We start from the raw sequence: 24,927 nt of genomic DNA, 5'->3' as shown, positions 1-24,927 counted from the left end.
GCCCAGAGCACTTTGTAGCCCTCTCCCCCAAGGCCAAGATCTTGGCCGGGGAATGGGCGTGAGGAGCCAGCGGGGAGAGGTTTGTGTGGGATTCAGAACGTCCTTTTTTTGGCCTCAGGTCATACTTTCCAAAGATGTGAACATCTAATTCCCATCATTCTTCTCCCATTGTGTAAAAATTGCCGAAATTACATGTGGTGGTGGAGGAGTTCAGAGTTAGTTTTGTGTATTTTTTGCTTGTTTTATTTTATTTAAATTCAATTAATTAACATATAATGTATTATTGGTTTCAGAGGTGGAGGTCAGTGATTCATCAGTCTTATATAATACCCAGTGCTCATTACATAATTCTGTGTATTTCCAATGGACACTTCTCAGCCTTCACAAGACACCTGTCAGGGGGCTCCTGCCGGGCTCAGTTGGTTCAGTGTCCGACTCTTGGTTTCCGCTCCAGTCATGATCTCGGGGTTCTGGGATCAAGCCCAGTATGTTGGGCTCCGCGTTCAGTGGGGAGTCTGCTTGTCCCTCTCCCTTTGCCCCTCCCCTCACTTGTGCTCTCTCTCTCAAATGAATAAACAAAATCTTGAAAAAAAAAAAAAAGACACCTGTCAGGTACTGTTTCCTTGAGATGCTCTGAAATATAGATGTGACGAGGTGCCCCTCAAACTCCAAGACTTGACAGTAAAGTTATCCTCTGCGAGTTCAGTTAGTGAAATCCATACTGATTACATTTGTTACCTGAAGAAATAATGCAAGAGATAATCAAAATACATGAATGAAGAGTTCTAGAATCCTCTACCCGTTGGCAAGGTTATATGGGTCCACTCCCAGAGACCTGCACCAGAATCCAGGGATAAATATGAAATCCATCAATTCCCTGTTGGTGTGGGGCTGTTTCACCAAAGCGCCAAGTTAGAAGGAGCGAGGAAAAGGGAAGTCCAGGGGAAGATTCCGTCTCCACCACGGTCCCCAGGACAGAAGGGCTGAGTTGGACAGAGCCCTGGTCCCAAGATACGAGGGGAGAACGTAGACAGAGGACCGGAGTAGGCAGCCTCTATCATCTTCCAACTGACCTTTGGGCGTCACCAGAGAGGGGACCTAAGACTCACCTGTCACTGGAAGAGTACGTGTGCACACACACACGTTATCAGCATGGTGGGCTACACATTGGACTTTAGTGAGTTTGTTTGGTGTAAGTCAGGATCCACATGGGATGGTCTGCTAACACACATTTTCTAGAAGCAGCCCCTCTCCAAGCCCACGGCTGTAATGGGAGTTGTCATGTTCATATGATGTGATCAACCTTTGGCCACGGTTTACTGAATAAGAGCTGGACTCCGGATCCAAATGGAGTGAATGTGTACCTTTCCTCAGAACTTTGGATGCGAGTCTGACAGAAAGAACGCTGGCTTTCTCTGCAGGGGTTGGGCTACAGCTTGTATACACAGTGGCTGGGACCTGGTCAGAGAGAGAGCTGAGGTGCAGTGAGGGGAAGGTGCAGGTTCACAGGGACAGGTAGAGGTGTGAGAAGGAAGGGATGCTCACTCCTGGGCCTTAGAGCCCTGGGGCCCCAAGCTCCAGTGCACCCTACCCTTGGAGCCAGTGAAGGGGCCCAGGAGCATTCTCATACGTTCCCTCTCTTTGGGTCTGAACAGTCAGAGTAGAGTCCTGCTGCATGCATCCAACACAAACTGGGCTAAGTATCCCGAGGGGGCCCATAGCCCCACCTGGGAAACCCTGACCCCAGAGAGCCCATCTGCCCTGCTCAAGAGGACACTGCTGCCTAGGTGCAGCATGACTGGGTCTCTGTGCAGAGCCAGGAATGAGCAAAACCCTCAGCTGGACATGCAGCACAGGGTGGGGGCTTGACCACTGGGCGGCAGGCTTGCTCGAATCCATAGGGTAAGGACAAAATGATGTGAAGGACAGAGGAGAGAGGAACATCTGCTGAGCCTCAATTTTTTTTTTTTTTTAAGATTTTATGTATTTATAGGGGCGCCTGGGTGGCTCAGTCGGTTAAGTGTCTGCCTTCGGCTCGGGTCGTGGTCCCGGGGTCCTGGGATCGAGCCCCGCATCGGGTTCCCTGCTCGGCGGGGAGTCTGCTTCTCCCTCTCCCTCTGCTGCTCCCCCTACCCGTGCTCTTTCTTTCTCTCTCAGATAAATTAAAAAAAAAAAAAAAGATTTTATGTATTTATGAGAGAGAGAGAGCATGAGCAGCGGCAGAGGGAGAGGGAGAAAAACAGAGTCCCCGCTGAGCAGGGAGCCTGATGTGGGACTGGATCCCAGGACCCTGGGGTCATGACCTAAGCCGAACGCAGATGCTTAACGACTCAGCCACCCAGCTGTCCCATCCCTGCTGAGCCTCAAATTGTGCAGATTCTCAGGATTCATCTTCTCACTCTTCCTGCTTTACTCAGAGAGCCCATCGTACAGATGCCGAGGTAGAAGACTGGAAGTTAGTCAGTTGTGCTCACATGTCAGTCCTCAGCCAGGGTGCTGGGCAAAAACAGGTGCTCGGTGTGCACTTGGTGCTGGATAGTGTGTGAGCGAGGTCTCCCCTCAGCCTCTTAAATCTTTTATGCCCCATTGGGGTGGCCTAGCTCTGGCAGATGCCACAGTGCACAGGGCAGGAAAGAAAGGGGAGAGGAAGATGGGGGGTGGGGGGGACAAGGTGAACGACCCAGAGTGACCAGAGATGGACACGGGGACAGCAGGCGCAGCACAAGTCTGGCATTTGGGAAACCAGCATTAGTGCTTGGGCCTGACCTCCGGGCCTTTCCGAGGTGCCACAAAGGACAAAGCTAACACATGCAAGGTGCAGTTGAATTTTACCGAGTTACCATGACAACAGGAGGAGTAAGCAGAGAGAAACTCCCCCAAATTAGCACTCCTTATTTCAGACAATTTTAAGGTTTCCTTTGCTTTCTGTATATACAAAGGCAAACACGCAGCTGTGCACCGCGTCATGCTGACGTCTCGGGAATAACCCATGTGGCTCACGACACCAGAGCGAAGAAGGAGCTGGGAGTTGCTCATTTAGTCTTTTAGCAGATGAGGCCTGAAGTGCTTTTCCAACAGTGTATCCGCCCGAGACACTGGTGGAGAGGCTGGCAGCCCTCTGCTCTGGCTCACGTTTCTCCATGGCTTCGAAGGGACCAAAGCAGAGCACCGTCACCCGTTGAAGGGGGAGCTCGGAGTTGGCAGGCCTGCGGACCGGCTTCGGCAGCGAAGGTTTCAGGAAACTCTGACTAGGGTTCACATGTACACAATCACCCTTTCAGAGGACCTGGCATTCCCTCAGGGAATTCAGAGATGGCCTGTGCCAAAGGGGAGAAGCGAGGTCTCTGCCGATCGCCACGGGGCCAGAGGGCCGCCACCAGGACCACCCGCACCCCTGCCGGTCCCCTCGCCAGCAGCCTCACCTCCAGGCACAGGGTGCGTGTGCCTGTGACCGAGGAGCCCCCAGCAGCCACCCTAGACCTGAGGGACAGCCTGGGCTGGTGCAGAAAGCCGAACAGACAGGGCCTATGTCGCAGCCAACGGGCCACCGCATTCAAGCCATTATTTCTGGGTATTCCTGGAAGAGACTGGCATGTGATTTGGTAGACCGAGGCGAGACTGTCTGCCATCAGCAACGTGGCGGCATCACCAATGCAATCCACTGATGGCCCCAGGAGAATGCAAAGGCAGAGGAAGGACGACTCCCCCTCTCTCTGCTTGAGCGGGGAGGTCCATCTTTTCTTGCCAGAGCACCTGTTTCTCAGACCATCGGACACCACTGGCTTTCCTGGGTCTCCAGCTTGCAGACGGAGATCGTGGGACGTCACGCACTCCAGTCCCGTGAGCCAATCCCTAAAACAAACCTCAGATCTGTCTCTACCCTATTGGTTGTTTCTCTGGAGAAGCTGACTGAGGCCGGAATCGAAGGCCCGCTCCTACAACCTGCTTTCCAGACTCGGTCCTCCCAGCACGAAGTCACCGCGCAGTCCCAGCAGGCAGCCTTTCTTAACCAGACCCCCTGGGGCAGTGTTTTTACCTCAACTGTGCCACCCAAGCTTCAAAAGCAGCAGAGCCTGGCTGTCACCCTACCTCTGGCAGCCCCCAGGGCCTTCTTCAGGGAGAGGCGGCAGCCCAGACTGGCGGCTCTGAGGACAGCCTGTCCCTCACTGGCTACCCTCCCCAGTAACTACTCCCACCCAGCAGCGTGAGAAGGACCCATCTGTCTCCTTGCTGCTGGACTTGATGCCACCACATGCTGCTCTCCACGACAAGAAGCACCTTTACTTTATTTTATTTATTATCATTTTTTTTTTTTAGTAGGCTCCACGCCCGTCATGGAGCCCCATGTGGGACTTAAACTCACGACCCTGAGATCAAGACCCGAGCTGAGATCAAGAGTTGGACGCTCAACTGACTGAACCACGCAGGTGCCCCATGAAGCACCTTTAAATAGCAAGTGCAGGGACCCCCTCCGCCAGGTGGCTTCTCGGCTGCCCTGGTTCCCCCCCTCGAAGGCAGGGAGGGTCTCTTCATAGAATGAAGGGACTGGGACAAGGGACATGTGAACGTGGCATCTGGGGCAGGGGCTCAAGCTCCATCCTCTAATCACGACCACAGCAACCTGGGAGCAGACCGGAACCTTGTGGGTAACGTAGCCCCCTCGGGGACCTGGCTGGTCTGAGCACAGACCCTCCCACCACGGAAGCAGACGGCCTCCCCTTGCCTCAGGGTGGGCTCCACCTGGCCGAGGATGGGGGCCTCAAGTACCAGGTGGGAAGAGGTTTCTAAACTCCTCGCAGAAAAAAGACAGAAAGGAAACATCCCCACCTTGAAATGACTGCAACACACTGGTGATTCAAGTGTCTTCCTTTTCCTTCTACAAACTTTTGCAAAGTCCAGTAAATTGTCTCATAGTAAAAAGAATATTTTTTAGGGAAATGCATTTATTGGCAAAATGCTAGGACCTATGCTTATGCCAACCGGTGGTACAGACAGGGAGGAGAGGGCTGTGTGCCAGGTGGAGGGCCTAGAAAGTCAGGCCTGGAATGACGCAGGACTAAGTCCATGGGAATGTCCCAGCAAAGGACAGACTCCAGGGCAGGTGGAAGACAACCCGGTCCATGTCACCAATGGCTGAGAGGGATGGATGTCCCCCGGCCAGGGGATCCCATCTGCAGCCCAACACTCTGGTGAGGAGATCCAGGACCCCAGGCCTGGGCTGGGAGGGATCAAACCTGCTTCTCTAGCCTCTCTGGTCTGGCTTTCCCTTGTGGAGTAAGATCCCCAAGTGGAAGAGCCAGGAAGGGAAGACAGGGAGCCTGAGATGCCCCGGTTTCTGCAGCCAGGCAGTGGGGCCACCTCAGGGCACCCAGGGGACACAGGCAGGAGGACAACAAAGGCCTCCCAGGCCAGGACAAGACAGGGCAGACAGGGGGGACAGCCGCAGACCCCAGGTCAACTCCTGAGGGAGCTCCAGAATGTTACAGTCCCCCTGGCAGACAACCAGGTGAGCAGATGGCCTCACTGCCCGGTCACTCCCACCTGAGCACGGGAGACGGGGCCATGGGGAGGGAATGTGGACACAGCACAGTTCCCAGAGGAGGGGCCAGTCTCTGGTTTAGATGCTGCTGAGACTGTCCAGTTTGTGGTGGGAGGCAGTCGTGGGAGGAGCACTGTAGGAGGAGTCCCAGGGGGACTGTGGACCAGCTTCCCTTCAGAATGGCTCCTTTGCTTTAGCCGTCCTGTGCCTGTCAGAAATTCCGGCAGATGCCAAGGTCACAGGGGAAGGCCGAGGGGCACCAGCTTCTGCCTCCTGCACATCCCCTGGGCAGCACCCCTGAGTGGCCAGTCTAGGGTAGGAAGAAAGCTGCAGGTCAGTGCCCACATCAGCAGGCAGCTGCCCACATCCCACGGGCACTGAGACAGGTCAGCCTACAACCAAACCACAGAGGGCTTCAGAAGAGGGGCTTCTCGGCATCACCTGTGTCCACAAACAAACCCACCTGCTCCAGGGAAACCTGCTCCCACCATGGCTTCCTGGTGTGACCATATGCTGTGAGCTCCTGGAGTGTCCCTCCACCACACCCACCCCTCAGAGACAGGATGGGAGCCAGCCATGGCCCTAGAGTGTTTCTGCCACTGGCCCGCAATGGGGACCCAAGAGGTCTGGGGGTCAGAGGAGCTCAGAGGCCCAACACCTCCTCCGCCTTCTTCAGAGGAATCTGCTGCTCAGAGAAGTAGGGTGTGCAGCCCTCACAGGCTGGCCCCAGCACCAGAATCAGTGGGAGAAAAGTGGAAGGCAGAGAGCAATGGCACCCTCGCCCTACCCCCATGGGCCCAGCAGGCCCTCAGGCCTCCAGAAAGGACACCCAGTGGAGCTCCCAAAGACAGGGGTTCCCAGCTGCTGCGGGTCCTGATTTACAGGGAGGCCCTGAGGTCTGCGGGGCAGCTACATTGGGCTGGGCCCCCTCCCAGCACCACCCATCTGCTCAAGAAGACTCCTCCTCAGCCCTGCCCTAATATGGTTTGGTATGTTGGGGTAGTCAAAACCCAAAAGTGCCCAAAACATGTCTAAAAATACACCCAAGGGATTCAGGGGAGACACATCAGGGCCCAAAACAGTCAACATCAGCCCCCTGGATGGGGGTTTCAGGAAGGGGCCCAAGGACAGAGGTGACCCCCAGAAGGTGAGAGCGACACATCACCTAGAGCTTCGCAGAGAAGGATGCGAAATTGTCCAGCAACCTGATGTCATTGGGGAATGTCAGCCATGCCCCACCGTCAACCACCAGCACGGCACCCGTCACGTAGGATGCCAAAGGGCTGGCCAGGTATAGTGCGCTGTGGGCGACCTCTGTCTTGTTGCCCAGCCTCTGCAGGGGGATGGCCAGAGTCTTAGTGCCGGCACTGGCCTGGGGGCCACCTGGAAGGGCAGAAGGAGGCTCAGCCCCGTGAGCCCTAGGACGAGGGCCCTCCACTCTCCTCTGCCCAGCTCTCCCTAAACCACATCCAGGAATACTGGGGGGCACTGTTGGCACATCCCAGCAAGGCAGGAACAGCAAGGTATGGCCACGGCCGCAGAGCCAACACAGGGCTCTGGCACGCACCCCGTCAAGGTTGTGGAGGCGTTCATGGGTGCCCCCCTTTGTGTCTGGCTCATGTGTCAAGGCCGGCAGCTCTGCACATCCCCTGGGCAGCACCCCTGAGTGGCCAGTCTAGGGTAGGAAGAAAGCTGCAGGTCAGTGCCCACATCAGCAGGCAGCCGGGCCTTGTGCATCTCCGGGTCAGCCCCTTCCGCAATCTCCCAGAGCTCCCCAAGATGAGCATTCCTCATCCCAGTGACTGGGGGGCCAGCTCTGCGGCCTCTACCTCCAAGGAGCTGCTGTCCACGTCTGGCCAACCATTAGTCTATCACAGGTGCGCTCCCCAAGAATGGCCAAGACTTGGCTTGGAGACAGCCTCTTTGCCAGCCCTGGGAGCCATGAGGAAGTGGTCCTTCTCCTCGGCCTGTCCCAGCCAGGTGGGAGAGGGTCCCATGGAGGCACTGTGGGGCACGGGGTTCCCCAAGAGGCTTACCCAGCCGCCGGAACCCCTCTGTGCCACTGATGGGGCCAGGCGCGAGGCTGTTGACACGGATGTTCTGGGGACCCCACTCCACAGCCAAGTGCCGTGTCATTGCATCTGCAGAGAAGGCAGGCAGGCATGAGGGGGGTGCAGGGCTACTCTGCTTTCTGGGGTGGCTCGGGTGTGAGTCGGGGCTCAGGGCCAGGCCTCTCCACTGCCCACCACTGGGCTTAACTTCACCGGGACACTGCTGGCTTCCACGGACAGGCAGGAGAGGGACCTAAAGGGAGCCCAGGCAGGCAGACCAGAGGGGGTGCCCATACCCACAGCTGCTTTGGCAGAGCCTGCATGCACTTGAAGCACCTGCCCCCGGGTACCCAGGGTCGCGGTGATGTTCACGATCACCCCTCCATGGTCCTGTAACACACGGGGGAGTGTAGTGAGTGGGTGGCCAGAGGAGACGTCTCCCAGGTAGAAAGAACACTCACCCTGAAGAACTTTTCATAAAGCACACGAGATGTGTTGAAGGTGCCCAAGGTGTCGATGTCCATCACGGTCTTAAAGGCATTGAAGGACAATGTGCTGGCAGGGCACAGGAAGTTTCCAGCTGCACCTGCAGTGTGCAAGAAGACAATGGCTGGTGCTGGAGCCCCAGGCACTTAGGACACATGGACCCTCAGGGTGGTCCAGGCTGGACAGGGAAGGGGCCCAAGCACTTGGGTAAATGCTTGAATGATAGGGCAGGATGGATATCATGGGTTGAATTATGTCCCTCAAAAACATATGCTGAAGGGGCGCCTGGGTGGCTCAGTCTGTTAAACATCTGACTCTTAATTTCAGGTCAGATCATGGTCTCAAGGTTGTGAGATTGAGCCCTGGGTCGGGCTCTGCACTGAGCATGGAGCCTGCCTAAGACTCTCTCCCCTCCCCACATCTAAAATAATAATAATAATAATAGAGGTGAAGAGTCTGCTTCTCCCTATCCCTCAGCTCCTCCCCCTGCTCATGCTCTCTCTCTCTCAAATAAATAAAATCTTCAAATAATAATAATAATTTATAAAGACATGCTAAAGTCCTAATCCCTGGTACCTGTGAATGTGACCTTATTTGGAAATAGGATCTTTGCAATGCAATTGAATTAAGATGAGGTTCCCCGGGATTAGGGGGGCCTAAATCCAAGGACTGGTGTCCTCCTAAGAAAAGGAGAAAAGACACAGAGACACATGGGGGAGGCCATGCAGAGACTGGAGTGATCCCGCCCCAAGCCAAGGAGCACCAAGGATTGCCAGCAACACCAGAAGCTGAGAGAAAGGCCTGGAACAGATCCTCCCTTGGACCCGTGGGAGGGTGACCCCACCGTGGTTTGGGATTTGTGACCTCCACAAGTATGAGAGAACATATTTCTATTGTTTTAAGCTACTCAGCTCGTGGTACCTTGTTAGCTGCAGGAAATCAATACAGCCTCTGTTTTTAAAAGGAAATTTCAGCAAAGAGTGAACCTGATGTACACCGCAGACTGAGGTTAACAGCATGGACCATACTGGTTCATCAACTCCTACAAATACAAGCTGTCCACACCAGGGGGCACTGTGTGTGTGGATACACGGAATTCTAGGTACTAGCGGCTCAATTACTCTGTAAATCTAAAACTCTACTAAAAAAATTAAGTCTATTCCTTTTTTTTCTTTTAAGGGGAGAATTTTGGGACATCAGAGTACCCTGACTCTGAGTAGGCGGAGTTCCAGGATGTCCACTTGAGCCATGACTGCACTGACCCAGATGGAGCCTGGGGCCCAGGACGGGAGTTCTGAGGCCGACCCATCAGAAGCCCCTGGGCCTCACTCATCAGCCACTCACAGTTAACAAGAATGTCGATTTTCCCAAACTCCTTCAGCGCCTGGTCCACGGCAGCTGCGACGGCTGGGAGAGCCCGAACATCCAGAGATAAAGGGAGGCACCGCCGGCCAGTGGCGGCAGTCAGCTTTCCCGCAGCCTGGAAGCCAGACAGGAAGAGAGGTGGCCAGCAGCCCTGTGGCTTCCGGACCTGACGAGGGTGATGTGTCCAGGTGACGCTGGACCCCACTCTGGAAGGCACAGCTGGTAAGTGGCCACTCCATGCTGTGCCGCAGCCCTAGGTGACACTCTCTTCCCCTCGCCCCCCGATCCTCCTTCCACATTACCCTCCAGGCCATGGTCCCTGGCCATGGGTCAACGGCAGCTCCAGCTGACTTCCAGTCCCTGCCCAGAGACCAGCTGGGGGCAGTGGTGAGAGTCTCCTCCCAGGTGGACGGGACATGCAAACCACCCTCAAAATCCTTATGAGCCGGGATCTCTCTTGGGGCCATAGTCCCACCCAACGTGAGAGCCTCCTCACAATAATGAGACTTTGGAAGAAGCCTGGGATATCCTTGGGAGGCCACTTGCACTGAAGCTCCACATTTGGGAGAGGGGCAGGTTTTGGTGTCACCATCTTCCGAGCCTCAGGACCCCCCAGAGCCACCCATGGATGGGGTGGACACAGGAAAGACCCCCTCACCTTTGACACTCTAAGAAGGCTTCTGCTGGCGATGACTGTGTGGCAGCCGTGCCTGCAAAGCCAGAGTGCAGGTGTGAGGGTGGCATGGTGCCAGGGGCACCCCCAGGTGGCCTCCTGCCCGCTCTAGGCACAGCTCCTTTCCCCCAAGGGTCTCTTAGGCTGTGTCCAAAGGCACAGCTTGCAAAGAACACAGGAGCCTGAGCAAAGCAGAGTGGCACTGTTGGTGCTCACCCGGGGGTGTCCTGTCTGGGTCTCTCTGGCACAGGGTATCCCAGCCACTAGAGCTGTGGGCCCCGCCCCAAACACCATGTGCACAGCACTGAAGCAGCTGGAGCCTCAGACGCACAGCCCAGGCATCTGCATGGGGCCTGCTGGGTCCCCCTGGCCTCTCCCTATGAGGTTGGAGTGAAGAACAGGGAGGGCCCATTCTGCGGCCAGGGTGCCTGCCCTGCCTCACAAACTCGGCCTCACAGTAACAACAGTATCTACCACCTGCTAAGAAGGTCCCACCTAATCCTCAAAATGACCCTCAGCACAGCTGGCCATGCTCAGAGAAGCAACATGCACACAGCCACCAGCTTGGAAAATGAATTCACCTGGAATGGATGAATCCCCAAATCTCATCTAGTGAGACCTACCTCTCTGGTATGAAAAGTGGGGGCCCAGGGCACCTGGGTGGCTCAGTCGGTTAAGCGACTGCCTTTGGCTCAGGTCATGATCCCAGAGTCCCGGGATCAAGTCCTGCATCGGGCTCCTGGCTAGGCAGGGAGTCTGCTTCTCCTTCTGACCCTACCTCCTCTTGTGCTCTCTCAAATAAATAAATAAAATAAAATCTTAAAAAAAAAAAAAGAAAAGAAAAGTGGGGGCCTGGAGAAAACTGGGAAGGGTTCGATAGGATATCAACAGGCTTCCTCTTTCCCCCAACCCCAGCCTAACTCTGGCCCTTTCCTCAGTGGGGGTCACAAGCAGTTGACCTGGACATAAGGTCACAGATCTTGTGTCTCAAGAGACACTGTGCTCTGCACACTGCTGGGGTCAACTTGGCTCACCCTGACCCTGGCTTGGCAAGACCCTAGGGAGCTTGGCAGTAGAGTTACCTCAACCTGTTGAACCCTTCCTCTTTGTACAAACGGGGGTGCTGAGGCCAGAGCCACAGTCTCAACTAATCTCTAGGAGGAGACCTAGAGTCCTGCCTCCTCCAGGAAAGCATATGATGCCTTTCAGATGCTCTCCGGTGGCCTGTTGCCTAGAGGAGTTCCTACCACCCACCAGCCTCTTGCCCAGGGATCCAACAGGGTCCATGCAAGGTGGGGCGAGTTTCAGGGGGTGGGAGTGCACAGAGTACCCAGGGCAGTGCTCACCGCATAAAAATCTCAGCAATCCGGAACCCAATCCCAGAGCCGCCACCTGGGATGAAGGCCACTTTGTCCCTAAGAAAACAGGAGGCACTTTAAAGAGATAGGTCCCTAGTTTCTAACAAATAGACCAAAATACACACAGGGTCCAGTGTATTGCTCTGTTCTGTTCACCTGTCTGATGATATTCTCTCTCTCATTCTTTTTTTTTTTTTCTCAGTTTTGGGTCTCTTCTGATTTATTTAGTGCATAGTTCTCTGGGGTCGTTGTTGCCATTTTAGTATTTTGTTCTCTCTTTCATCTATTCTTCTCTGGACAGAAAGACAAGATGGAAAAACTCACCTCAAAAAAGAGAACAAGAGGCAGTGCTCACTGCCAGGGATCTAATCAATATGGACATAAGTAAGATGTCAGAACGAGAGTTCAGAATGACAATTATAAAGATACTACCTAGGCTTGAAAAAAGCATAGAAGACACTAGAGAATCCCTTTCTGGAGAAATAAAAGAGCTAAAATCCAAACAAGTCAAAATCAAAAAAGGCTATTAACGAGATGCAACCAAAAATGGAGGCTCTAACTGCTAGGATAGATGAGGCAAAAGACAGAATTAGTGACAAGACAAAATGATGGGGAATAAAGAAACTGAGAAAGAGATAAACAACTACTGGATCACGAGGGGAGAATCTGAGAGATAAGGGATACCATAAAGTGAAACAATCTTAGAATAATGGGGATCCCAGAAGAAGAAGAAAGAGAGAGGGGCAGAAGGTATATGGGAGCAAATAATAGCTGAGAACTTCCCTAATCTGGGGAAGGATCAAGTCCAGAAGGCACAGAGAACCCTCCTCAAAATCAATAAAAACAGGTCAACACCCCGACATATAATAGTGAAGCTTGCAAATCTCAGAGACAAAGAGAAAATCCTGGAAGCAGCTTGGGACAAGAGATCCATAACCTATAAGGGTAGAAACATTAGATTGGCAGCAGACCTATCCACAGAGACCTGGCAGGCCAGAAAGGACTGGCATGATATATTCAGGGCGCTAAATGAGAAAAATACGTAGCCAAGAACACTTGATCCAGCAAGGATGTCATTCAAAATAGAAGGAGCGATAAAAAGCTTCCAAAACAAACAGAAACTAAAAGAATTTGTGATCACTAAACCAGCCCTGCAAGAAATATTAAAGGGGATCCTTTAAGCGAAGGGAGAGCCCAAAATCAACACAGACCAGAAAGGAACAGAGACAATCTACAGAACAGTGACTTTACAGGTAACACAATGGCACTAAATTAATATCCTTCAATAGTTACCCTGAATATAAATGGGCTAAATGCCCCAACCAAAAAACACGGGGGACCAGACTGGATAAAAAAACAAGACCCATGGATATGCTGCTTACAAGAGACTCATTTTAAACCCAAGTCATCTCCAGATTGAAAGTGAGGGGGTGGAGAACTATCATGCTAATGGACATAAAAGAAAGCTGGGGTTGGGATGCCTGGGCGGCTCAGATGGTTAAGTGTCTGCCTTTGGCGCAGGTCATGATCCTGGGATCGAGCCCCGCATCTGGCTCCTTGCTTGGTGGGGAGCCTGCTTCTCCCTCTGTCTGCTGCTTGCTCTCGAGAGAGCACATGCTCTCTCTCTCTGACAAATAAAGAAAATCTTAAAAAAAAAAGAAAGAAAGCTGGAATAGCAATCCTTATATCAGACAAATTAGATTTTAAGTCAAAGACTTTAAGGAGATGAGGAAGGACACTGTATCATAATTAAAAGGTCTATCCAACGAGAAACAATTGTAAATATTTATGCCCCTAACATAGAAACAGCCAATTATATAAGCCAATTAGTAACGACATTAAAGAAACACACTGGTACTAATACAATAATAGTAGGGGACTAGGGGCGCCTGGGTGGCTCAGTTGGTTAAGCGACTGCCTTCGGCTCAGGTCGTGATCCTAGAGTCCCGGGATCGAGTCCCACATTGGGCTCCCTGCTCAGCAGGGAGTCTGCTTCTCCTTCTGACCCTCTTCCCTCTCATGCTCTCTGTCTCTCATTCTCTCTCACAAATAAATAAAATCTAAAAAAATAAATAAATAAATAATAATAGTAAGGGACTTTAACACTCCACTCACTGTAATGGACAGATCATCTAAGCAAAAGAGCAACAAGGAAATAAAGGCTTTGAATCGACATTCTTCTTGAGTGCACATGGAACAGTCTACAGAACAGGTCACATACTGGGTCACAAATCAGGCCTCAATGGGTACCAAAAGACTGGGATCATTCCCCACATATTTTCAGACCACAATGCTTTGAAACTTGAACTCAATTACAAGAGAAAATATGGAAAGAACTCAAATACATGGAGGTTAAAGAGCACCCTACTAAAGAATGAATGGGTCAACCAGGAAATTAAGGAAGAATTTGAAAAAATCATAGAAACAAGTGAAAATAAAACACAACTGTTCAAAACCTTTGGGATGCAGAAAAGGCGTCCTAAGAGGGAATTAAATAGCAATACAAGCATTTCTCACGAGGGGCGCCTGGGTGGTTCAGTCGGTTAAGCATCTGCCTTCGGCTCAGGTCATGATCCCAGGGCCCTGGCATCGAGCCCTGTGTTGAACTCCTTGCTCAGTGGGGAGCCTGCTTCTCCCTCTCCCACTCGCCCTGCTTGTATTCCCTCTCTGTCTCTCTGTCAAATAAAGAAAATCTTCAAAAAAAAAAAAAAAAGTAGTGATCCAAAGGTGCACATGCACCCCAATGTTCATAGCAGCAATGTCCACAATAGCCAAACTATGGAAAGAGCCCAGTGGTTTTAAATATATGGGGTGCCTGGGTAGCTCAGTCAGTTAAGCATCTGACTCTTGATTTTGGCTCAGGTCATGATCTCAGGGTTGTCAGCGGGGAGTCTGCTTGAGATTCTCTCCCTCTCCTTCTGCCTGCCTCCCTGCTCATGTATGCACACAGGCGTGCATGTCTTTCTCTCTTTCTCTCTCTAAAATAAATAAATCTTGGGGCGCCTGGGTGGCTCAGTCGTTAAGCGTCTGCCTTCGGCTCAGGTCATGATCCCAGGGTCATGGGATCAAGCCCCACATTGGGCTCACTGCTCGGCGGGAGGCCTGCTTCTCCCTCTCCCACTCCCCCTGCTTGTGTTCCCTCTCTCACTGTGTCTCTCTCTGTCAAATAAATAAATAAAATATTTAAAAAAAATAAAATAGGGGTGCCTGGGTGGCTCAGTTGTTAAGCATCTGCCTTTGGCTCAGGTCATGATCCCAGGGTCGTGGGATCGAGCCCCACATTGGGATCCCTGCTCCGCGGGCAGCCTGCTTCTCCCTTTCCCACTCCCCCTGCTTGTGTTCCCTCTCTCGCTGTGTCTCTCCCCTGTCAAATAAATAAAATCTTTAAAAATAAATAAAAATAAATAAATCTTAAAATGTATATATATATATTTAATAATGTAAAAAAAATGAAATCTTGCCATTTGCAACGACATGGATGGAACTAGAGGGCATTATGCTAAGCATAATAAGCCAATCAGAGAAAGACAATTACCATATGATCTGATAGGTGGAATTTAAAAACAAAACAGATCATAGGGGAAGGGAAGGAAAAATAAAACAAGACAAAATCAGAGAGGGAGACAACCCATGAGAGACTCTTAACTCTAGGAAACAAGCTGAGGGTTGCTGGAGGGAAGGGGAGTGGAGGGATGGGGTAACTGGGTGACAGACATTGGGGAGGGCACATGATGTAAGGAGCCCTGGGTGTTAATATGAACTGATGACTCAGTGACCTCTACCTCTGAAACTATTAACACACTATTTTTTAATTGAATTTAAATTTTAAAAAGATAAATTTTATTTTAAAATACTTAAAAAGGAACAGTCAGAATAAAAGTCTTGAAATTTAAAGAAAAGGAGAGGGAGAGATCCCTGTTGACTTAGGGGTGGGGGGAAGCCAGTGGTTCTCTGAAGACTTTGACCCCGTTCACTGGGCACTTCTATCAGATCTGAATTGTTGACAAGAAAACATGATGACTTTTGTAAGAAAATGAAACGCTGCGTTTTAAAGCCTGCATTCCTAGGCTTTCTGGGTCTTCATGAAAAATTATTTCAACCTAAAAAGCTCTATTCAGAAAGTTATCAGTTAAGGGGCGCCTGAGTGGCTAAGTCAATAGATCCTGAGACTTTGGATCTCAGGGTCATGAGTTCAAGCCCCACGTTGGGCATGGAGCCTACTTGGAAACAATAATGAGGTTATCAATTAGGTGAGAAAGGTTCTCAAAACATACAAGCCTTCCTCCACCTGCCCCTCACTCCCACCCTCCCAGGACTACCCCTGGGAACACCCGCCCCCACTGACCAAGACAAAACGTGCTCCCAACAGTGCAAAGGTTAAAATACCAGAGCGCTTGCGTCCCCAGGAACTACCTAGATATCTAGACGGTCCGGCCGCCAGGCACGGGGTCCGCACACATCCCAGTAAAACCGCAGTTCCCGAGCCACTTCTGCAGAGGCAGCAGCCCCCGCCTCGGGAGCCCCCAACTCGGCCCTCACCAGAGCAGGTCGGGGCAGAAGAGATGGCGGTACTCAGGGAGACACTCGTCCTCACTGACGTCGGGCGGCGGCTGGGCCATGGCTCTCGGTGCGGGCCGGGGGCGGCGAGGACAGTAGGAACCTGCCCGGATCCGGCAGCAGCGGGGCCTCCGAGACCAGCCGCGCTCTCAAGCCGTCAGCGCCCTACAACTGGCGAGGACCGAGATCCAGCCGGCAGATCCCCGGCGTCCGAGCGCCCCACTAGCCCCGCCCACAGCCACCTCCTCTTCCGCCCAGGACGCCCCGCCAGCCCCGCCCACAGCGGTCTCCTGGTTCCTCCCAGCACGCCCCGCCCACAGAGGTCTCCTGGTTCCTCCCAGGTCACCCCGCTAGCCCCGCCCACACCCGCCTCCTGTTCCTCCCATCACGCCCTGCCCATAGCGGTCTCCTGTTCCGCCCAGGACGCCCCGCTAGCCCCGCCCACAGCTTCCTCTTGGTCCCTCCCAGGACGCCCCGCCCACGGCACCCGACCGCCCCACGAACCCCGCCCACAGCTGCCTCTAGTTCTTCCCTGGACGCCCCGCCCACAGCCCCCTCCAGTTCCTCCAGTGACGCTCCTCCCACAGCGGCCCACCGCCTGCTAGCCACGCCCATAGCGGCCCTAGCTCCTCCTAGGATTTTCTGTTCACCGCTGCCGCGCCGCCTCCTGGGACTGGAGTTCGGTCGCGGCGCGCGCAGGCTCTTGAGGCGGGAGAGGTGGTTCCCTAAGAAAAGCTTTCCCCTCACGCGGCCAACCCCAGTGCCAATTCCTAAAATGACCTGTTTGATGACCGATTAAGAAAGTCAGGGCACTTCATCGGTGCCATCACGTGGAGGCACATGTAGCAACAGGTGCTGTGAATCCAGGATCAGGGCATCATTTATAAAGATGTCAAAAAGGTGGCACCTGGGTGGCTCAGTTGTTAAGCGTCTGCCTTCGGCTCAGGTCATGATCCCACGGTCCTGGGATGGAGCCCTGCATCGGGCTCACTGCTCAGCAGGAAGCCTGCTTCTCCCTCTCCCACTCCACCTGCTTGTGTTCCTGCTCTCACTATCTCTCCGTCAAATAAATAAATAAACAATCTTAAAGATGTCAAAAAGTAGAGTAAGTGAGGACCAAGGCGGCTGCAGCAGGTGTCATGATATGCAATGTACAGTACCCGTGACAAGTGACCAGGGACACATCTGAGGACTGGGGTGAGGTGTGATGTGTATAGTGCCAACGTGAAAACAAGTAGACACAGGCAGCTCCAGTCAGTCTCCACCATATGAGGCCATGAAAGGCCTTCTGCCCCAGGGGTGGTTTTAGCAGGCCCCATAATCACCCCTTTTTGCCACTCTCAAGTCCTGCCCAAGGCAGGCAGCTCCTCATGCAGCATGATCAGATGAATGGGGGCTGAAGCAGCACCAGCTCCAGGACTCAGCTTGGATTCTCCCACGTTTTGGGCTGTAGGTCTTTGGACCACTGCCTGTCTGATACATTCAACAAAGTTATTGATCCCCTAGTGGTGTGTGAGAGTAAGCTTTATTTCTACTCTCAAACTCTTACAACTTTGCATAAAGTCCTACCTCAGAGATGGCAGCAACTGTAATAAACGATCCACCCCCCTACACAACACAGCAAATTTTAATGTCCCACCCCCCTTTGGGGGAAGGGAGGTTACACTACACACTTTTGGAGAGGCCGCAAAGGTTATCTGGCACTTTGGTACAGAAAGGATTTGGTCCGATTTCTTACTGGCTTAGGATACTGAAAGGCACATAAAGTTGGTTGCTCAACCCCTCTGGGCTGGGGTGGGGCAGAAGGTAGACAGAGAGGTGGTCTGGGACAGAAGGGCAGACCATGGGTGTGGGCTCAAGTTCTGGACGACAGAGGTAGTTGATCCTGGGTGGCTGCTGGGGTGGCTGAGGGCAGCCTGAGTGCTCAGGGTGGGTAGATGCTTCTCTGGTGGCCTTCGTCTGCCCAGTCTACCAGCTCACTGCTCTGAAACCATAGCTGGATCTCCCTCTGGGCCCCCTCCACGGAGTCGCTGGCATGGATGATGTTCCTGTGCCAAATGATAGGCAGCAAAGGTAAGGCACAGACTTCAGTGTGCACCTTGGGGGTCCTGGGAACTATCTGCTAATCCCCCACCGTCAAGAAGAGCAAGCCCGGCATTGAGCAGAGGAGAAAGCAAGAACAGGACTGGAAGACTGGTTCCAGCCTGATCTTGGCCTCTTACCCACAACCTCATGACCAACCCAGACCATTTCTGGGAGCCTCATGTTCCCACCAGTTGTCCCATGCCAACCCCTCAGGGTGTCTGGCAAGACAGAGTCAGGTAATAGGAAATGATGGAAGAGTACACACACAATGCATAGAGAATGCTTTATCACCTCCTGTGTGTGACATCCCAGCATGGAAAATCTCTTGTGGCTTTACTGTGGCCCAGCGAGATGCCCAGGTCCCATGGGTCTGCCTTAGGAGCAGCCTACCACCCCACACTCAGACCTTCCTCAACCCTAATGAGCTGGCCCATCAGCTCCAGTGGCTTGAGTGTGTCAGGGCCCCCAGACCTGCTGATGTGGACGCTGAAGTCCCCCCTGATGGTGCCAGGGGCAGCCTCAGCTGAGTTGGTGTGTCCTACCATGGCCCTTGAGGAGCAGACCACGTTGGGGCCTTCCCAGACCTGCAGCACAGAGATAAAAGAGGTTGGGAGAGGTGGGGATCACCAAGGACTCAGCAGCTCTGGGCTCAGCCCGGGGCCCTCCACCCTTTCCACCGCCCCTGCCTGCCGTACCATGGCCACCACGGGGCCGGAGGTCATGTAGCTGATGAGGGCTGGGTAGAAGGGCTTCCTCTGCAGGTCATGGTAGTGCTCAGCAAGGACTCTCTCTGGCGCCTGGGTGGCATTGGGGCAAGGGGTGAGAGGAGCCCCTGGAGCCACTGGACACTGGGGCAGTGATCATGTTGTCCTGACCTCAGGGCACTTGGCAAGTAACACCTACATGGGCTCGCACACCAGCTGATACCTCCCCACCCCTCCTTCTACTGCCAACACCAGGATACTCCTCCTGATACAGGGTTGAGATATGAAGGGCTGAGGTCCATGAGAAGCCCCCCACCCCCAGTCCCTTCAAGGACACCCACGGGTCGAGAGCCCAGGTACCTGCAGCATCTTCATCCCCACCAGCTTGAAGCCCCTCCTCTCAAAGCGCTGGATCACATCCCCAACAAGCCGCCGCTGCACCCCATCTGGCTTCACTGCAACCAGGGTCCGCTCCCGGGTCCAGGAGGACCCTCCTTTAGAAGAAGGGGAATCAGGTGCCTCGCCCTTTCACGTCTCCCTGAACCTGGATGCCCCTGCCACAGCCCAGGGGTCACCAGAGCAGCCGTGGAGGGGAGAAGTGCAGGGTCCACAGCCAACAAAGGCCCAGCATGACTCTGCCTTTCAGGGACCAACAGGGTAGTGGGCCCCCTGGTGCATCCAGTCTGTCGGGAGGGGCCATGGCTCCTCCCATGATGGATTCAATGTCCCTGAGAAGGCATCTTCAAGAGCTGGGGAGGCACAGCTGGGCTCAGTGGCCACACAGAGGCCCAAAGAGGCCACACTGGAAAGAGAGCATGTTGTTGGCCCTGCTTTCCACTCCTGTCCTAGCCGTCTGAACTCCCAGCCTGCCCCATGAGGGAGGACCCAAAGCTCATCTTGTGGGTCTGAGGTGAAGGAACAGCAGGGAGCTAGGGAGTAGTGCGGTGCACTCCCCCCCCCCCAGGTGGGCCACACACAGCAGGACACAAGGGAGCTAGGGACTGAGAAGCCCAGTAGAGGGGCTCTTGTCTGCAGGTGGGGAGACTCTAGAGGGCTCCTCCACTTAAAACCTCCTTGGCCAGAGGAGCTCTGTGCTGCTCGAGGCAAGCGGCTTCCAGACCCAAGTACAGGACTGAGCCCTGGCCCACTCCTTCTGTCCTCTAGGGGACACTGCCAGCAAGACAGGAGGCACCATCACCCCTTATAGCCCCAGGCCACAGAGTTACACCTACCCTCAGCCCTGGGTCCAGGGCCAAACGTGCTTTTGAGAGGAGCCTACACCCTGGATGTCCTGCCAAGTCCTGCTCAGGGGGAGAGCAGAACTGGAAGACAAATGATAGAGCCAGGGCAGGCCAGTGTCCCCGGGGGTGTCTGCAGCTGCCCTTTCCCAGCCTGGGGCGCCTGGGTGGCTCGGTTGGTTGAGCGACTGCCTTCGGCTCAGGTCATGATCCTGGAGTCCCCGGATCGAGTCCCGCATTGGGCTCCCTGCTCAGCAGGGAGTCTGCTTCTCCCTCTGGCCCTCCCCCCTCTCATGTGCTCTCTCTCTCTCTCTCATTCTCTCTCTCAAATAAATAAATAAAATCTTAAAAAAAAAAAAAAAAAAAAAAGATGCGCTGGGCCTGGACAGCAGGCTGTGGGCGCCCACCACCTCACTTCAGGGCTGAACGAAGCCCAGCGCAGGAAGCCCCCGGGGGCTGGTTTGTGCCCCTAAAGCCCAGTGCCTAGGGGCTCTCCGTGCAGCCTGGCCTGCTGCCAGCTGGCCTGTCCCTCGGAAGATAGCAGTTCACTCCCTCCTGCGCTGGGAACACCAAGACATCTGGCTCTCAGGGAGCGCCCTGTGTGCCGCCGTCAGGGCGAGAACCAGCTACAGATACGGGCCCTAGGACCCCAGACGGAGATGGACCAGACGGAGTTAAGGCCTGGAGAAAACACCCCGAGGGCGGCGGCCCCGTGGGGAGTGTTCATCTGCTCCAAATGTTCCCCCCCCCCCCCCCAGCAGCAGCCCCAGTCCGCTGGGACCCTCACCACTGTCTACTGTGGCCACCAGGCCTCCTGCTCTGGAGCCCTCAGGGGCCCCCTGCCCCCGAGCAACCTGGGGCGGTGGGCGGATCGGAGAGGGGGGCAGTGAGACGTGGGGAACGACGTGCAGGGCGCCCCCGGCCCGCCCGGCGAGAACCCGAGGCCATCTACAGAATCAGGCAGCCACGGGGTCGCACGCGCGCCAACAAAGGCCGGGCTACGCCCCCCCGCCCGCTTCCCTCCTCCGCCGGTCGCGGGCCACTCACCCGAGCTCGGGCGTGCGAGCAGGCTCGGGCCCGGGGCCCGCGGGCTGCTCAGCAGCCCCGGCAGCGCCGCGCGCCCCAAGAGGCCGCCCATGACCATCGGCCCGCGGGCCGCTGGCTGAGCGCAGAAAGAGCGCGGGCGACTGAGCCCCGAGGGAGAAAGGGCGGAGCGGAGGGAGAGGGAGGGGCGAGAGAAGGCGAGGGCGGGGCGGAGGAAGGAAGGGAGAGATAAGGGGTGGGAGGGGCGGAGGGAGAAGGAGGGGAGAGAGAAGGGGCGGGGCGGAGGGAGGGGGAGGGAAGGGGTAGGCGGGGAGGAGGGAGGAAGGGGGCGGGAAGGGGTGGGAGGGGCGGGGGGAGAAGGAGGGGAGAGAGAAGGGGGCGGGGCGGAGAAAGGAGGCGGGAAGGGGTGGGCGGGCTGGAGGGAGGGGCGAGAGAAGGGGAGGGCGGGGCGTAGGGAGAAGGGGGGCGAGAGAAGGGGAGGGCGGGGAGGAGGGAAGGGGTGGGCGGGGCCGAGGGAGGACAGGGGTGGGCGGGGCGGAGGGAGGGGGCGGGAGAAGGGGAGGGCGGGGCGGAGGGAGGGGGGACAGAGAAGGGGAAGGCGGGGCGGAGGAAGGGAAGGGAAGGGGTGGGCGGGGCGGAGGGAAAGGGAGGGGCGAGAGAGAAGGGGAGGGCGGGGTGGAGGGAGGGGGAGCGAAGGAGTGGGCGGGGCGGAGGGAGGGGGCGGGGTGGAGGGAAGAGGAGGGCGGGGTTAAGAAACAGGTACCCTAGTACAACACCGTTGGGATAGTAATGGTGGCCAGCTACTGTACTAAATAGATCTACTAGATGTTAGGTAATGAGTTTTTGAAAAATCGTATATGCTTTTTGATGCAACTGTGAATGGTATTGTTTTCTTAATTTCATTTTTTTAAAAGATTTTATTTATTTATTTGACAGAGACACACCGAGAGAGGGAACACAAGCAGGGCGAGTGGGAGAGGGAGAAGCAGGCTTCCCGCAGAGCAGAGAGCCCCATGCGATGCGGGCCTCGATCCCAGGACTCTGGGATCATGACCTGAGCCGAAGGCAGACACTTAACGACTGAGCCACCGAGGCGCCCCCTTAATTTCATTTTTGATTGTTCATTGAAAGTGTATAAAAATACAATTGTTTTGTGTGTTAATCTTGTATCCTGCAGCTTTGCTGAACTCATTTATTAGTTCCAATAGTTTTTTAGTGGATTCCTTAGGATTTATTATGTACGAAATTATGTCATATGGGCATAGAGATTGTTATTTCTTCCTTCCCAATCTAGATGCCTTTTATTTTTTTTAAAGATTTTTATTGATTTATTTGACAGAGAGAGAGAGCGAGCACACAAGCTGGGGGAACAGCAGGGAGAGGGAGAAGCAGGCTCCCCACTGAGCGGAGAGCCTGATGTGCGGGACTTGATCCCAGGACCCCGGGATCATGACCTGAGCCAAAGGCAGACGCTTAACCAACTGAACCACCCAGGCACCCAATAGTCCGTTAGTTTATCAGCAAAAATGGGTTTATTCAAGAATAGCAGGGGCACCCGGGTGGCTCAGTTGTTAAGCATCTGCCTTCCGCTCAGGTCATGATCTCAGTCCTGGGATCGAGCCCCGCATTGGGCTCCCTGCTCTGCAGGAAGCCTGCTTCTCCCTCTCCCACTCCCCCTGCTTGTGTTCCCTCTCTCGCTGTCTCTCTCTCTCTCTGTCAAATAAATAAATAAAATCTTAAAAAAAAAAAAAAGAATAACAGAGAATTGGGACGTCTGGCTGGCTCAGTCCATGGAGCCTGTGACTCTTGATCTCAGGTCATGAGTTCAAGCCCCACATCGGGTGTAGAGGTTACCAGAAAAATAAATCAAAACTTAAAAAAGAAAAGAATAACAGAGAATTGGAATTTGAGGTATGCAAGCTAAGGCAAAACCTTAGGCAAATCCAACAAACAAAGGAGAAGAGCTTCATCCTATGGAGATGGAGGAGGAAGTTAGGAGGTGTTGTTTTGAACAAAAAGGCCATTGGAGAAAAAACAAGAGTACAGGGTGATGAGGGTTTCTTTTTGACTGAGTTGCAGGGGTGACTGATTTCTTATAGGAGCTTCAATGTACATCTTTCCCTATTGGGGCTTGTAATTGATGATTCTTTCTTGTTGATGATTCCTTTGTTGAGGTCCATAAATGACACTTCTGTTGGGAGTCTCCAACTGAAAATTCCTCCCGTAACTGATGGTGACTGATTGGCTCCCCCTGTCTAAGCTCCTGACCCCACTTTAGTGAGGTTTCCCTTTATGAATTTTTTAAAGATTTATTTATTTATTTATTTGAGAGAGAGCAGCATGAGCGGGGGGAGGGGCAGAGGGAGAGAGAGGAGAGAAGCAGATTCCCCGCTAAGCCCCCCAGGCCCCCCACCTCAATACAGGTCCTGAGATCATGACCTGAGCTGAAACCCTTAACAGACTGAACCACCCCAGGTGCCCCCCCTTTATTAATTTTTATAAGACTTTTTTCATTCTTAGTATAGACATTTACAGTTATAAATGTTCCTCTAAACACTGCTTTCACTGTATTTTATAAGTTTTTATATGTGTGCCTCATTTTCATTCATCTCAAAGTATTTTCTGATTTCTCTTTTGATTTCTTATACTCTGAAAATTACAAATCATTGTTGAAAGAAATTTAAAAAGATTTAAATAAATGGGGAAAATCCCATGTTCATAGTTGGAAGACTTAACATTGTCAAGGTCACAATAAAGTGATCTAGATGTACATAGAAATAAATTTCAGGGTGCTTGGTGGCTTAGTCAGTTAAGTGTCCAACTCCTGGTTTCAGCTCAGGTCATGATCTCAGGGTTGTGGGATCACATCGGGCTCTGCGCTCAGGGTGAAGCTGGCTTGAGATTCTCTCTCCCTTTGCCACTTCCCCGGCTCATGCACGCAAGTGCGCTCTCTCTCTCTAAAATAAAATGAATAAATAAAATCTTTAAAAAAGAAAGAATGAAAGAAGTTTCAGGCAGATGAAAGACTGAAATATGAAAGGCAAATCTAGAAAGCTTTTAGAAGATGGGAAAATATATTCACAGCTTTCTGTGAGGAAGAATTTCTTTAGGCACAATAAGCACTAATTATAAAGGAAAAGATTGACAAAGTCAACTCCATTAAAATTAAGAACATCATAAAAAAACACGATGAAGATATCAGACGAGCCAAAATTCAAACACTGACAACACCAAAGGCTAACAAGTGTGAGGAGCAACAGGAACTCTCCTTCACTGCTGGTGAGAATGCAAAATGGTGCAGCGCTCTGGAAGACAGTTTGGCAGTTTCTTAGAAAACTAAACGTGTGATCCAGCAGTCATGCTCCATGATGCTTATTTAAATGAGTTGAAAACGTAAGTATTAAAAAAATGCACATATATATTTATAGCAGCTTTATTCACAATTGCCAAACTTGGAAGCAACCAAGACGTCCTTCAGCAGGTGCATGGATAAACAATCTCTGGTACATCCCTACAATGGGCTATATTATTCAGTAATTACAAATATGAGCTATCAAGCCACAAAAAAAGACATGGAGGAAAAAAATTGTTTTTAAAGATTTTATTTATTTATTCATGAGAGACAGAGAGAGAGAGAGAGGCAGAGGGAGAAGCAGGCTCCCAAGGAGCAGAGAGCCTGATGCGGGACTCGATCCCAGGACCCTGGGATCATGACCTGAGCCGAAGGCAGACGCCCAACCATCTGAGCCACCCAGGCACCCCTACATGGAGGAAAATTAAATGCATATGACTAAATGAAAGAAGCCTATCTGAAAAGACTACATGAC

At 53.1% G+C, this 24,927-nt stretch overlaps 2 protein-coding genes across 7 annotated transcripts; both read right to left on the bottom strand.

The window, feature by feature from the left end:
- Positions 1-745: 745 nt before the first annotated feature.
- Positions 746-16,272, bottom strand: DECR2 (2,4-dienoyl-CoA reductase 2). 6 transcript variants are annotated; one of them, XM_045874570.3, is made up of 9 exons: positions 16,012-16,272; positions 11,461-11,529; positions 10,100-10,151; positions 9,421-9,556; positions 8,052-8,176; positions 7,887-7,980; positions 7,576-7,680; positions 6,705-6,922; positions 746-5,849 (listed from the first exon to the last, which is right to left on the bottom strand). In XM_045874570.3, the coding sequence occupies exons 1-8, from the start codon at positions 16,089-16,091 to the stop codon at positions 6,705-6,707; spliced, it is 879 nt and encodes a 292-aa protein (XP_045730526.1). In that variant the 5' UTR covers positions 16,092-16,272; the 3' UTR covers positions 746-5,849. The 6 variants fall into 6 exon arrangements, with proteins under 6 accessions (XP_045730526.1, XP_045730527.1, XP_045730528.1 ...); XM_045874571.3 differs by having other exon boundaries at positions 746-5,747; XM_045874572.3 differs by lacking the exon at positions 16,012-16,272 and adding an exon at positions 15,886-15,935.
- Positions 16,273-17,638: 1,366 nt separating this feature from the next.
- On the bottom strand, positions 17,639-21,271 carry NME4 (NME/NM23 nucleoside diphosphate kinase 4). The gene is made up of 5 exons (XM_045871509.3): positions 21,104-21,271; positions 19,179-19,312; positions 18,810-18,911; positions 18,586-18,698; positions 17,639-18,077 (listed from the first exon to the last, which is right to left on the bottom strand). The coding sequence occupies exons 1-5, from the start codon at positions 21,198-21,200 to the stop codon at positions 17,954-17,956; spliced, it is 570 nt and encodes a 189-aa protein (XP_045727465.1). The 5' UTR covers positions 21,201-21,271; the 3' UTR covers positions 17,639-17,953.
- Positions 21,272-24,927: the final 3,656 nt, after the last annotated feature.

Source organism: Mirounga angustirostris, unplaced genomic scaffold (assembly GCF_029215605.1).
Source record: "Mirounga angustirostris isolate CCGP_5_RB_7025 unplaced genomic scaffold, mMirAng1.0.hap1 SCAF_5, whole genome shotgun sequence".
NCBI classification, from domain to species: Eukaryota; Metazoa; Chordata; class Mammalia; order Carnivora; family Phocidae; genus Mirounga; species Mirounga angustirostris.
The sequence above is the reverse complement of the archived record's forward strand: the minus strand, read 5'-3'. Positions and strand labels throughout refer to the sequence as shown.

Coding starts and splice junctions, on each gene's coding strand:
- DECR2 (XM_045874570.3), bottom strand. CDS start 16,091: ATGGCCCAGCCGCCGCCCGACGTCAGTGAGGACGAGTGTCTCCCTGAG. Junction 7,681..7,886: donor CTCTGCCAAAGCAGCTGTGG/GTATGGGCACCC, acceptor CCTTCTCTGCAG/ATGCAATGACACGGCACTTG. Junction 6,923..7,575: donor AGAGGGGTTCCGGCGGCTGG/GTAAGCCTCTTG, acceptor CTGCCCTTCCAG/GTGGCCCCCAGGCCAGTGCC.
- NME4 (XM_045871509.3), bottom strand. CDS start 21,200: ATGGTCATGGGCGGCCTCTTGGGGCGCGCGGCGCTGCCGGGGCTGCTG. Junction 19,313..21,103: donor GCTCGCACGCCCGAGCTCGG/GTGAGTGGCCCG, acceptor CTTCTTCTAAAG/GAGGGTCCTCCTGGACCCGG. Junction 18,078..18,585: donor TTCAGCGTCCACATCAGCAG/GTCTGGGGGCCC, acceptor CATTTGGCACAG/GAACATCATCCATGCCAGCG.